Source organism: Ochotona curzoniae, unplaced genomic scaffold (genome assembly GCF_017591425.1).
Source record: "Ochotona curzoniae isolate NIBS_2020 unplaced genomic scaffold, NIBS_Ocur_1.0 scaffold_2476, whole genome shotgun sequence".
NCBI classification, from domain to species: domain Eukaryota; kingdom Metazoa; phylum Chordata; class Mammalia; order Lagomorpha; family Ochotonidae; genus Ochotona; species Ochotona curzoniae.
Genome location: NW_024467095.1, coordinates 615,681 through 628,326, shown reverse-complemented (window position 1 = coordinate 628,326; position 12,646 = coordinate 615,681). Strand labels below are relative to the sequence as shown.

General features: G+C 46.0%; 1 protein-coding gene across 2 annotated transcripts in view; it reads left to right on the top strand.

Moving 5' to 3' along the window:
* NRF1 (nuclear respiratory factor 1) overlaps positions 1 to 12,646 on the top strand; it is an 81,617-nt gene that overhangs the window by 22,531 nt on the left and 46,440 nt on the right. For both annotated transcript variants that reach the window (XM_041002531.1, XM_041002532.1), the window contains exon 2: positions 1,876 to 2,104. In XM_041002531.1, coding sequence (XP_040858465.1) covers positions 1,882 to 2,104 — 223 coding nt within the window. In that variant the 5' untranslated portion in view covers positions 1,876 to 1,881. The remainder of the gene's footprint in view (positions 1 to 1,875; positions 2,105 to 12,646) is intronic.

The following is a 12,646-nucleotide window of genomic DNA, read 5'->3' as shown; positions in this document are numbered from 1 at the left end:
TAAATTGAGTTTGGGATACAAATCTGGAGGCTAGGATATGTTCCCCAACTACTCTGAAGCTCACACCAAACATGGGATATGGAAGAAGCGCTAGGGTGGCTCATCTGGCATTTATCTTGAAAAGGTTTTTAAATCTGTTGCCATAATTTCAGACTTTCAAAAAAGCCATAAATATAGTACAAAGAGTTCACACATGCTTTTTCCCAGATTTTCCAAATGCTAACATTTTCCTTTATATTCTTTATGCTTTTCTCAGTTGAATGTGTATTATTTTGCCAGTTGCTTCTTGCAAAGGTCCGTGCAGAGAAAGGTAAGTATGGGTTTGCAAGAGTATCTGTCACATGGGGTCAAGGGCTGGGAATGGCCCCTGGCATAAATGATGGCTTGGTGATTCCTGGTCCTTTTGAATCCTACACTGTTTCATAAGTATAATTAAAAGCAATTTTATTTTGAAATAGACTATTCTTTGAGCTAATAGATTGATCCCAACGTGAAGACTCACTGGGTTGAAAGGGTGTGTTGATATGTGTGATGGGTGTGAGCGTGAAGATAGGTGGTTGGGTGTTAGAATCAAGCTCAGGGACAGCAGGGACATATCAGACAGGGTCAGGGGCCTGTGAAAAATAAGAATTTTGTCACTTTCAGTTGAGCTGATGCAAAAAAGGATGCACAGGAAGTCCATCTAATCCACCTGCCTCTGCCTTGTGGGCGGCAGGTCCTACAGCTGAGCACCGCGCCTCCCAGGTGTGAGGGAGCTGCCGCTGGCCCCACGCCGGAGCCTGTGCGACAGCTGCCATTGTCTGCTTGCCAGGCCCGTTAGCAGGAAGCTCTGCTGGAAGCAGAGGGAAGATTTGAGCCCTGGCAAACCGCTGCTGGGTGGATGCAGACATCACACACAGGGCTTAACCTGGTGCAGCACTGTGTCTGCCCCTGTTAGGTATTTTTCGTTTTGTTTTTTAAGATTTATCTATTTATTTGAAAGGCAGAGCTTAGAGAGAGACAGAGAGTTCTTCCATCCGCTGGTTCACTCCCCACATGACCACAAAGGCCAGCCAGGCTGAAGCCAGGAACCAGGAACTTGATCTGGGTCTTCCAAGCGAATGTGGGTGCAGGGACCCCAGTGCTTGGACCGTCCTCAGCTGCTTTCCTAGGCCACAAGCAGGGAGCTGAGGCAGTGGAGGAGCCGGGACTCAAACTAGCACTCACAGGGTGCTGCCACTGCACGGATCCACTGTCCCCATTAAGTGCTTTATGTCTGCACACAATCAAGTATTCATTACAAAATAGTTTAAGAATTTTTAAGGGCCTGGGTCGGTAGCCAGGTGGCTAAAGTCCTCACCTTGCACGCAACAGGATCCCATATAGGTGCCAGTTCTAATCCTGGCTCCTCCATTTCCCATCCTGCTTTCCGCTTGTGGCCTGGGAAAGCAGTTGAGGACGGCCCAAAGCCTTGGGACCCTGCACCCACGCGGGAGACCTGGAAGAGCTCCTGGCTTGAGGCGTGAATCAGCGGATGGAAAATATTTCTCTCTGTCTCTCCTTTGTTCTATAGATCTGACTTTTCAATGAAAAATATAAATAAATCTTAAAAGACTTTTTTCATTATAGTTGAACATTTTTATTGTTATTAGGAGTATTTGTTTTGTATCCTGGAGCATAAAATTTAGTTCAGTGAATTTCCATCAAAGTGGCTTCACATGAGGAAATTATTCCATCGTTTCTGTTTCATATTTAATTGATATTTTTTCTGTTTGCCATGCCTTAGTGGTGAGGTGAGTAGTGGCGTTAGAGGCTTGCTGAAGGTTGTCTTCCCAGCGGATGCACGCTGTTCCGTGTGCACCAACTCCTGATCCTCTCATGCTTTTCTGTTGGTAGATCTTCATGGAGGAGCACGGAGTGACCCAGACTGAACACATGGCGACTATAGAAGCGCACGCAGTGGCTCAGCAAGTTCAGCAGGTGCACGTGGCCACTTACACTGAGCACAGCATGCTGAGTGCTGACGAGGACTCGCCTTCTTCCCCCGAGGACACCTCTTACGATGACTCAGACATACTCAACTCCACAGCTGCTGATGAGGTCACGGCCCACCTGGCTGCGGCAGGTAGGGTTGTGTTAGCAGCCCTTCTTGTTTTCTGACTGTGGTGCCGTGCATGTCGGCTGGAGTCCAGGCCTCAGGTGCTCTCACGTCTCCTCTTCACGTTTTGTTTGTTCGAAGTCTTGCTGAGCTTTACGTTCTGGAATCATTTCCTATTAACATTACGACCTTGATATTTTTTTATACAGCCTTTCTGTCTTAACTTTTAAATGTGGTATTTGTTCTATTTACATTAACAGCTGATAACATTTGAATTTGCTAACCTCACTATGTGCTTTCCTTCATGCTATTCAGTCTGCATTTCCTTTGTATATTCTTTTGGAATAATTGAAGACCTTTAATAGTTTCATATTTTTCTCATTATTTTGGGTGCTAACAACACTTACTGTTTAGAACTGCCAGAAATTATAAAAGACATTAATCAAAGTCTTATGTTTGGCAAATTTCTGAAAACACTTGAATTTCGTTCTCCTGTTCCTGACCTGTGTATTCATTCTCTACCTGTATTAACCCTTATGAGACATTATGTTTCCTTTATATTTAATTAGCCTCCCATCTAGTTACGTTCTGACCCAGTTTTTCCTTTGGGGTAGGCCTTGTGATGCAGTGACTAAGCTGCCACATCCTTGGTTGGGATGTCTGCATCCCATATTGAGTGCTGGTTCAAGTCCTGACTGCTCTGCTTGGGCCCTAGCTTCTTCCCAACACACCTGGGAGCCGCAAGTCATGACTCAAGTGCTTGGGTCTTTCCAGCCACAGGGAAGACCCAGGTGGAGCTCCTGGCTCCTGGCTTTGGCCTCCCCAGCCCAAGCTGTTGCAGGAATTTGGGGAGTGAACCATCTCTCTCCCATCCTCTCCCCTTTCATATAAATATTTTTTTTTTTAAAGATTCCATTTAGTGTGAATCTGTTAGGAGCAAATTCTGGTTTAGCTCTTCTGGGAATGTTTGTTTAGCTTCAGCCTTGAAGGATGTTCTCACTGGCTGTGGAATTCCAGATTGGTGGTGGTTTCTTTTTTTTTTGCTAAAGGCATGGGAACACGGTCTCAGGGTTCCTTTGTTGCTGTCGTACATTCGGTGGGTCGGCTCTGCCTGCTGATCCTACGGCGTCGGTCTGCCACACAGGGCACTCCCCGCAGCTGCTGGGCTCCTGTCTTAGCATTAGTATTTGTGAAACATGTGGCTCTGATTTCTTGTTTGTTCTGTTTAGGATTCTCTGGATATCTTGAATCTTGGATTGATGTCTTTGATTAATTCTGGGAAATCTGTCATTAGGTTTTGATTCAGCCTTTGCTACTGCTCTATTCTTTTTTCTTCAGCGACTCCAGCTGAATGTGTATGCGCCACCCTCTTGTCCTTTTTTTGAAAATATTTATTTATTTATTTATTTATTTATTTATTTATTTATTTGAAAGGCAGAGTGACAGAGAGAGAGGGAGAGACCCACAAAGAGACCTTCCATCCGTTGGTTCACTCCCCAAAAGACCGCAACAGCTGGGGATGGTCCAGGCTGAAGCACGGAGCCACGAACTCCATCCAGCTGTCCTACGCAGGTGGTAGGAACTCAAGTTCTTGGGCCAGTACGGACTACCTCCCAGGCTCATTAGCAGGAAGCTGGACCAGAATTGGAGGTGGGACTTGCTCATGGGCACTCTGCTATTGGATGAGGTTGTGCAGGTGGCAGGCTCACGTGCCACGCCACATCTGTCCGCTCTGTCCCCTCTGTTCCATGCAGTGTCTTTGGACCGTTTTCCAGCTCAGTCATTCTCTGCAGCTTTGAAATCTATCCATTGACTTACTGACTTGGATCGTTGTTGATTGTCTCACTTCCCTCCCCAATTTTGAAATTATACTGTAATTTCCCCCAAATTTACACTGTTAGCAACTTCTTGTTGAGTTGCTAAGAAAAGTTTAATCACCATAGGTGAAGCAACCATGATTGCTCTTGCCAGAATTGCCACGTGGTCATTCCTTGAAGTGCCAGTAGCAGTAACATGGTGCCCGCTCTTGTTTATGTTGGCTGTTCTGTTCATGTGCTGATTACATTTGAATGAATACTGCAGAGTGTATTTGAAAAATTATTTGTAGAAATAATTTTGGGTCTAGGATAATGTTGTGTGTCTCGAGAGGGTTTTTGCTTGCGTTTGGCAAATGTCTGAGGCTACCGGCAGTCCTGGGTCGGCTTAATCCAGTTTAAGGTTTTATATTCTGATCTACTAAATGACTTAAAGCTGAGCTGTATTTTATGTCATTCTCTTTTATTCACATTTGTTTTAGCATCATGATGAGAAGACTGCCTGTAAAGCATTCCTGAATGAGTCTTGTGTTACATAAGGAATATTCTTGAATTAGAAAAGATTTAGGAAAAGCTGGACATGAAATCAAGTCAGAGTCCTAGGTTTTTAAAATGGTCGGTGCAGTCAGGAGTGAGCAGACAGCTACAACGCAGAGTATACTATTATCAATGTCAGTTATTATCCACTGTGTGCTTCTCGGGTGGTGGATTTTAAAATGAGAACCTGTGGCAAACAATGAGATGTTTGTACGGTGTATTTTGTGAAATTCTTATGCTTCCCAGAAGAGGGCAGCCTAACACAGTGAATCCAGGTCGGCCTCTTCCCTGTGAGGGAAGGGGTGCCTTGGGACAAGGCTTTGCCGACCCCTGGACTGTCCTAGGGCAGAGGGCACCATCCTAGGGCGGAGGTCAGCACAACAGGTGGCCTGTGTGGAAGTGGAGGTCCAGCGAGGCTGTGCTCTCTGCATAGTGTAGTTACTGTGAGCAAGGCAAGAAAGCATTTGCTCCTGAAGACACTGCCAGCCCACTTTGGAGGGAGGGGTACAGATGGTCAAGTAAGATCATTTTAGAAGGAGCTGAAGGCTCTGAAGGAAATGCTGCAGTGAGCTCATGGGAAGGTGCAGTTTCTGCTTTGGACTGAGCGGTCTGTGGGCTTCTGGGCAGGGGGTGAGAGCCCACCGAGCAGGGGCTGTGCAGGGCTGTGCGGGAGGCAGCAGGGAGCTGTGGCTAGCCGCCCTAGCTTTGTGCTCTCCTTCAGCCCGCATTCGGGACTAGGTAGAGGGGGTGTGCACCATGCTAACCATTGACACAGCATGCTGCCCTTCAGAAATGCGACTTCCTCTGTGGCCCAGGAAGCACCTAGACTGTGCTTCCTAGGGGCACGTGCAGGAGTGACAGAATGAAGTCAGTAGGTTTAGAACCAAGGTAACTGCTGTGACTGCTGCTTTTGAAGATGTATTTATTTTTCATTGAAAGGCAGATCTGTGCAGAGATGCTGGTTCACTTCCCAAGTGGCGGCACTTGCCAGAACTGGGCTGATCCAAAGCCAGGAGTCTGGAGCTTCTTCCAGGTCTCCCATGTCGGTACAAAGGCCCCAAGACTTGAGCCAGCTTTTGCTGCTTTGCCAGGCACATTAACAGGGAGTTGAATTAGAAGTGGAACAGCAACTGGAACACAAACCAGAGCCAATGTGGGCTGCTGCCACTGCATGCAGAGGCTGACTTACCAGGCCATAGCACTGGCCTCAAGATAGCCTCTTTACATTTGGTCGCCAATATTAACTTTAGAAGGTTTAAATATATATATATATATATATATATATACTTATTATTATTGGAAAGGCAGATCAGATTTATTGATAGAAGGAGAGGTAGAGATCTTCCATCCACTGGTTCACTCCCCAAACGGCTGCAACAGCTGGAGCTGCACCGATCCGAAGCCAGGAGCCAGGAGCTTCTCTTGGGTCTCCGACGCGGGTGCAGGGTCCCAAGGCCTTGAGCCGTCCTCCACTGCTTTCCCAGGCCACAGGCAGGGAGCTGGATGGGAAGTGGAGGAGCTGGGACACAAGCCAGTGCCTATATGGGATCCTAATGCTTGATTTAGCCGTTTAGCCTTTGTGCCAGGCCCTAGAAGATTTTTTTTTTTTTGACGAAATCAAAATTATTCTTTCATTTTCTCTGAAGTACAGAGCGGTAGGGTAAGACCTGAGCAGCAGGGAAAGGTTGCCATGGTCTGTAGGTACAGTTAGTGCAATGTGTTGTTAAGCTGTGCAGCAAGACCACTGACTGTGGCAGCTGTCAGTCCCAGCTCGGTGTGTCTGCTTCGGTGTCTTCTTTTTCTTTTCTTTCTTTCTTTCCTTTTCTTTTCTTTTTCTTTCTTTTTCTTTTTTTGAATATTCACTCAATTTTATTGGAAAGTCAGATCTTACAGAAAGGATAGACAGAAAAATCTTACATCTGCTGGTTCATTCCCTAAATGGCTGCAACAGCCAAAGCTAAGCTGATCCGAAGCCAGGAGCCAGGAGCTTCCTCCAGATCTCACAGTTGGGTGCAGGAGCCCAAGGCTTTGGGCTGTCCTGCACTGGTTTCCCAGGCCACAAGCAGGGAGCTGGATGGGAAATGGAGCAACGGGGACACTAATTGCCGAAAGAGGATCTTGGCTCTTGGAGGAGGATTAGTCAATTTGAGCCATTGTAATTGGCCTGCTTCAGATATTTTTAAGGAGCAAAAAATTACAAATGGCATTGTCACTTCCAGCATACGTCTTTCTAATCCACCGTCCTGGTGCTACACGCTGTCTATTCCCCCTTCAAAACTGAGTTAGCTGTGAATCTGGATTTGGTCTTTAAATCATTCTCTTGCAATTCTGTTTTTTGTTTGTTTTGTTTTTAAAGAGAGGCAAACACAGGAGTCTTCCATTCCCTGGCACATTTGCAAAAAATACCTAACACCTAGGGCCTTGGCTAGGCTGAAGCCAGGAGTTGGAAGATTCATCTCCACACAGATGGCAGGGATTCAGGCCCCTAAGCCGCCATCTCCCGCCTCCCTGGTGTATACTGAAGGAAGCTGAATCCAAAGCGCAGTAGGTGGGACTTGAACCAGGCAAATTCTGGTATGGAATATAGATGACCTAACTGCTGCACCAAGCACTCACTGGTCCTTCTCTGGTAGTTCTTTGTGCAAATTTTGGCTGTATGTGTATATGCAATGAAATGATACATAGTGCATACCTTAAATTTTATATCAGTGGTGTTACTGGTTCTGTATTTCCATTATATAGTGATTATTTTGCTTAGTTCTGTTTTTCTGAGATTTATCCATGTTGATAGTGTGGCAACATGCTTTGTTTCAGCTCCTGTTTGATATTGCACTGGTGTCCTGAGAACCTCATTTGTTGATAGATTGCATAGGTTGTTCTTAATCTTTGACTCTTACACTTGCTGCAAACGAGAACGATTCTCCCTGTTTCCTTGTCTGGGTTTCTCTGGGATGCTGTCCTTCAGCCTCATCTTTACTTTGTGATCCAGCTTAACTCAGTGCAGTTCCTTACAGAGTGATGAGACAAATGCTGTATACTTTGTGCTAAGTTCTAGTCCACCCTGCTTTAGTACATTGGGAAACACTGCTGGAGGTAAGCCAGGAGGACTGGAGAAGCCACCTGTCCAGATGTGGCCGAGTGCCTTCCAGGTTGCTGTGTGGTTTGCTCAAGCAGTGTCCTGCAGTGCCTGCTGCGTCTCATGCTCTCATGCTGGGTACAAGATAGCATCTTGGTATTAGCTTAATTTGCATTTCTCCAGGCTAGGGTTCTAGCTGTGCATCAGGTGGAATAACATAGCATTTCAGATGTTTTCTTTCTTTTCTTTTTTTTTAAAGATTTATTTTATTATTTTGGCGGAAAGTCAGATGTAGAAAGAGGAGAAACAGAGAGGAAGCTCTTCCGTCTGATGGTTCACTCCCCAAGTGGCCGCAGCAGTCAGAGCTGAGCTGATCTGAAGCCAGGAGCCCAGAGCCTCTTCCAGGTCTCCCACATGGGTGCAGGGTCCCAAGACTTTGGTCCATCCTCAACCGCTTTCCCAGGTCACAAGCAGGGAGCTGGAAGGAAGTGGGGCTGCTGGGACATGAACTGGCATCCAGATCTGTTTCCTTTTGATTTCTTTGCTTATTTCGTGTTTGTGTCTGTGTGCTAAATGAGTTGTTTGTGCTTTTGTATTGACTTTTTATATATTCCCTTCCTCACTAATAAGCATAATAGCTAATAAGCACTAATAACTTCTCCTGTTTTTTGCCCACTGTACATTTGTTTTTCTGTTTTTGTGCATAAAGGCCTTTATTTACATTATCCTAAAAATTTTCTGTTTTTCTTTAGAGTATATCCTTTTGGGATCTGGTATAAAGAATTCTTTTTCATTTTGAGTTTTTAAATTATAGTTTCCTATAGAAGTTGTAAATTGAAAGAAAATTTGATCATGTTTTACATTTTGATCTAACCCACCTGGAGTTTATTTTTGTGTGAGGTGTGAGATTTGGAGTAGGTTTCATTGTCATTACCTGTTGGCCATGAGCACCGTGTTTTTGAAAGGCATTGCTTTGCTGTCTGTCTTCTGACTCGGGCAAATGCCCATGCCCTGTGCGGCTCAGTTGGATTGGGCGCCGAGTCCGTCCCGGAGCCAGTTCCATGGTGCTTTTTTTTATGTTTGCATAGTTGGTCAGGGTGGGAAGGATCCAGGGTCAGGGGAAAGTGAGTGAGAACAGTGTTTGCAAATTTCCTTTTTCTTCCTTATCTGGGGAAAGGGAGGAGATAAGGGAGAAGCCACACCCAGCCTCTCGAGCACCCCAGTACCCATGGTTTGGGAACTGCCACCCAGTATCAACCTAGGGTCCCTGATTGGAGCATGTTCCGAGGGTTCTGCTTCAGAGGTCAATCTGTCGATCTCACCGATCAAAGGATAAGAAAATCCTTCCAGTGTTCATTGGCTGACGCAGTCGAGTTTCCATTTGCTTAGATATTTGCTGTCATCGTTTGGCAGGGGTAATTGTTCCATTTGTTCTGCCCTCCTTCCTCTGCTGTGATACCATATGTCCTCCACAGGCCCCACTGGGCTACTATATCCTCCATGTGCAGCAGGGCCTCCCATCCATTGCCCCGTCTTTTCCACTGAGGTGGACCCAAGGACCTAGCCGGATGACTCAAGGACCTGCCAGACCTCCTATTCTTGGGACTCATGGATCTAGCACTCACTGTGTGGGCAGGCCTAAGGACCCAGGCCAGGCGACCTGGGCCCCTTGGGCCCTGGTCTTCAGAGCTCATGGAGTTGGCCTTCTACATATATCCAAAAAAGCAAAAATAGTATAATAGACTAGGTGACTATGCTAGCACACTGATGTGGTTAACACAGATTTGGCATCAACCAGGCCCAGGATGCTATTAGCTGCTCCCGCAGTGTAACACTGCCTACGTGCAGTCCAACCTAGGCTCTTTTTCTTTTTATTATTTTTAAAGATTTATTTATTTTTATTGGAAAGTCAGATATACAGAGAGGAAGATCTTCCGTCTGATGACTCACTCCGCAAGCACCTGCAATGGCCAGTGCTGTGCCGATCTGAAGCCAGGAGCCAGGAACCTCCTCAGGGTTCCACTCGGATGCAGGGGCCTAAAGCCTTGGGCCATCCTTGACTGCCCTCCCAGGCCACAAGCAGGGAGCTGGAAGGGAAGTGGAGCTGCCGGGATTAGAACCGGCGTCCATATGGGATCCCGGTGCGTTCAAGGTGAGGACTTTAGCCACTAGGCCACCACGCCAGGCCCCCAACCTAGGCTCTTGCCCATAGCAGGGCCATGGAGGCTTAATGACTATAGCTTTATCGTGATTATTAATATAATCACGTGGTAGGAGAAGTGCCTCCGATTCATCCGATCTAATTAATTGTTCTTCCTGTTCCTGGCCATTTGCACTTGAAATAATTTAGGTTAGCTTTTCAAGTTCTATTAAAATTCATGTTGGGGGTTTTATTCGAATTGCACTGAGTTCATCAATCAAATTGAGTGGCATTATTTGTAATAGCTAAATAGCACAAGTGTCAGCAGGATAATGGAAAAACAAGCTAGTTTATTCTTACAGCGGAAAATTACTCAGTAATAGAAAAAAGAACAAACTATTAATGCATTTGGAAAGCCAAATCTGTAAACGTTATTCTATGTGAAAGGAGTCTTACACACAGTGTGAGCTGTGCAGGGCAGCGACGCTTTGCAGTCACAGGAGTGCCCGGAAGTGTGTGCGAGAGAACTGCTTGTGTCTTGATAAAGGTCTGGCTTCAGAATCGCCAACTGTGCTCTTAGCTTTATAGATCGTATTATACCCACATTTTACTTCCAAAGGAAAAATTAGGAGTACTAAACAATCTAATGATATGCTTGCTGAAGTATTTCGATATTTTTGAAATACAATTTCTCCCCTGCCTCAAGAAAATCCAACATGGACTGGTGAGTGGATAGAAAGATGGATAGGCAAGTGGTTAAGGTCCTCGCCTTGCACGCCCAGGATCCCATATGGGCGCCGGTTCTAATCCTGGCGGCCCCGCTTCCCTTCCAGCTCCCTGCCTGTGGCCCGGGAAAGCAGTCAAGGACGGCCCAAAGCTTTGGGAACCTGCACCCGCGTGGGAGACCCAGAAGAGGCTCCTGGCTTCGGTTCGGCATAGCATCGACCGTTGCGCTCACTTGGGGAGTGAATCATCGGACGGAAGATCTTCCTCTCTGTCTCTCGTCTCTGTATATCTGCCTTTCCAATAAAAAAATAATAAAAATAAATCTTTAAAAAAAAAAAGAAAGATGGATAGATAAGTCTAGCAAAATGTAAAAATTAGTTCAGTATTGTTTATATGTATGACTGTTTTCATTCCTATGACTCAATAGCAAAAAAAAATAATCTGCTTAAAAGGGCTAGAATAGACATCCCTCAAAGTAGTTATACAAATAGGCAGCAAGAGAAGCTCAGGCACAGAGGGAGCACCGTCAGGGCACTGCGTGTCACGGCCACGCGATCCCCCGCACTAGCAGGTTACAGAGCATTTGCGACCCTTGTGTGCTGCTAGTGATGCTGTAAAATGGAGCCACCACCACGGGAAATAGTCCATGTGAGCACCACATTTCCCATCAGCTTCCCTCTGTTGTGCCTGGGAAAGCAGGAAGGTGCCCAAAAGCCTTGGTGTCTGTCACCGTCAGGGAGACCTGGAGTCCTGCATCCATTTCAGGAGGATACCTACAAATGCATTTCTTGCAACTTCAAAGTATAGTGGAGAGTCTCCAAAATAGAATGACGGAAGCAGAAGAAAGAATCTCAAAATTAGAAGGTACTTCCTGTCACCAGGGGGAAACAAACAGAAAGCTGGAAACAGAGCTGGGTCAAGCTCAGAAAAGTATTCAAGAATTAAAAGACACTATTAAAAGGCCAAATATAAGAGTTATGGGAGTCCCAGAGGGTACAAATAGAGAAGCTGGGATTAAAGGTGCATTCAATGAAATAATAAGGGAAAATTTCCCTAATCTAGAGAAAGACTTGGGAAACAATATCCAGGAGGGGCACAGAACTCCCAACAGGGTTGACCAAAAGCAGTCTTCACCACGACACATGATCATCAAGCTCTCTTCAATTGAACATAAGGAAAAGATCCTTAAATGTGCATGTGGAAAAAATCAACTGACATATAAAGGAATGCGAATTAAACTCACAGGAGACCTCTCACAGGAAACTGTTGCCAATTATCTGATTAGGACACGCAAGGTGTGTATCGAAGCACCTTGTTTGAATTCCCACTTTTTTTTTTTTTAAGATTTTTATTTTTGTTTTGAAAAATTCCATGGAGAGAAGATGAGACAGAGTCTTCCATCCGCTGGTTCACTCTCCAAATAGCTGAGTCTGAAGCCCGGAGTCTGGAATTTGTTCCCAGCCTCCCGTGTGGGCACGGGAGCCCAAGACTTTGGGCCATTTTCCCCTGCTTTCCTGGGCCATAAGCAGGAGCTGGATGGGAAGTGGAGCATCCAGGACATGAACCTGCATCCCAATGAGATTGCAGCATTTGCAGGGGAGGATTAGCCTGTTGAGCTGCTATAGTGCTACCTTTCTGGTCTCTTTTTAAAGTCAAAGTCAGAGAGGGAAAGACAGAGACAGTTCTTCCATCTGCTGGTTCCTCTCCAGGCAGCCACGACAACCAGAGCTGACCGTGTGAAGCTGGGAACAAGGAGCTTCTTGCTGGTCTCCGTGTAGGTGCAGGGCTTTGAACCACCCACTGCTTTCCCAGGCCATTAGCAGGGAGCTGGTTAGGAAGTGGGTTAGCTGGGAGATGAATTGGTGCACATATGGGATGCTGGAACTGCAAGCAGAGGACTCGCTTGCTCTGCCACCATGCTGGTCCTGGCACCCCACTCCTAACTGTTGATTCCACCTCCCTGTTAGTGCAGATCCTGAGAGGCAGCGGTGCTGGCCCCGTCCCGTCGTCCCCCTGTGAGAGACTGATTCACGTTCTGGACCCCCAGCTGCGCCCCTCCCGGCCCCACTTCCCCAGCCATTGCAGGCATTTAGGACAGACTCTTTCTCTGATTGTCAAATACATTTTAGTGACAAAATAATTTAAATTATTGTGTGATGCAGCAGTTTTACTTCTGGGTTAATACTTTTGAATGTTTATCCAGAAGAATTAGAGGCAAGATCACAAAGGTATTTTCACCTTTGCGTTCATGGCTGCACAGTAACCAAGACGCACGC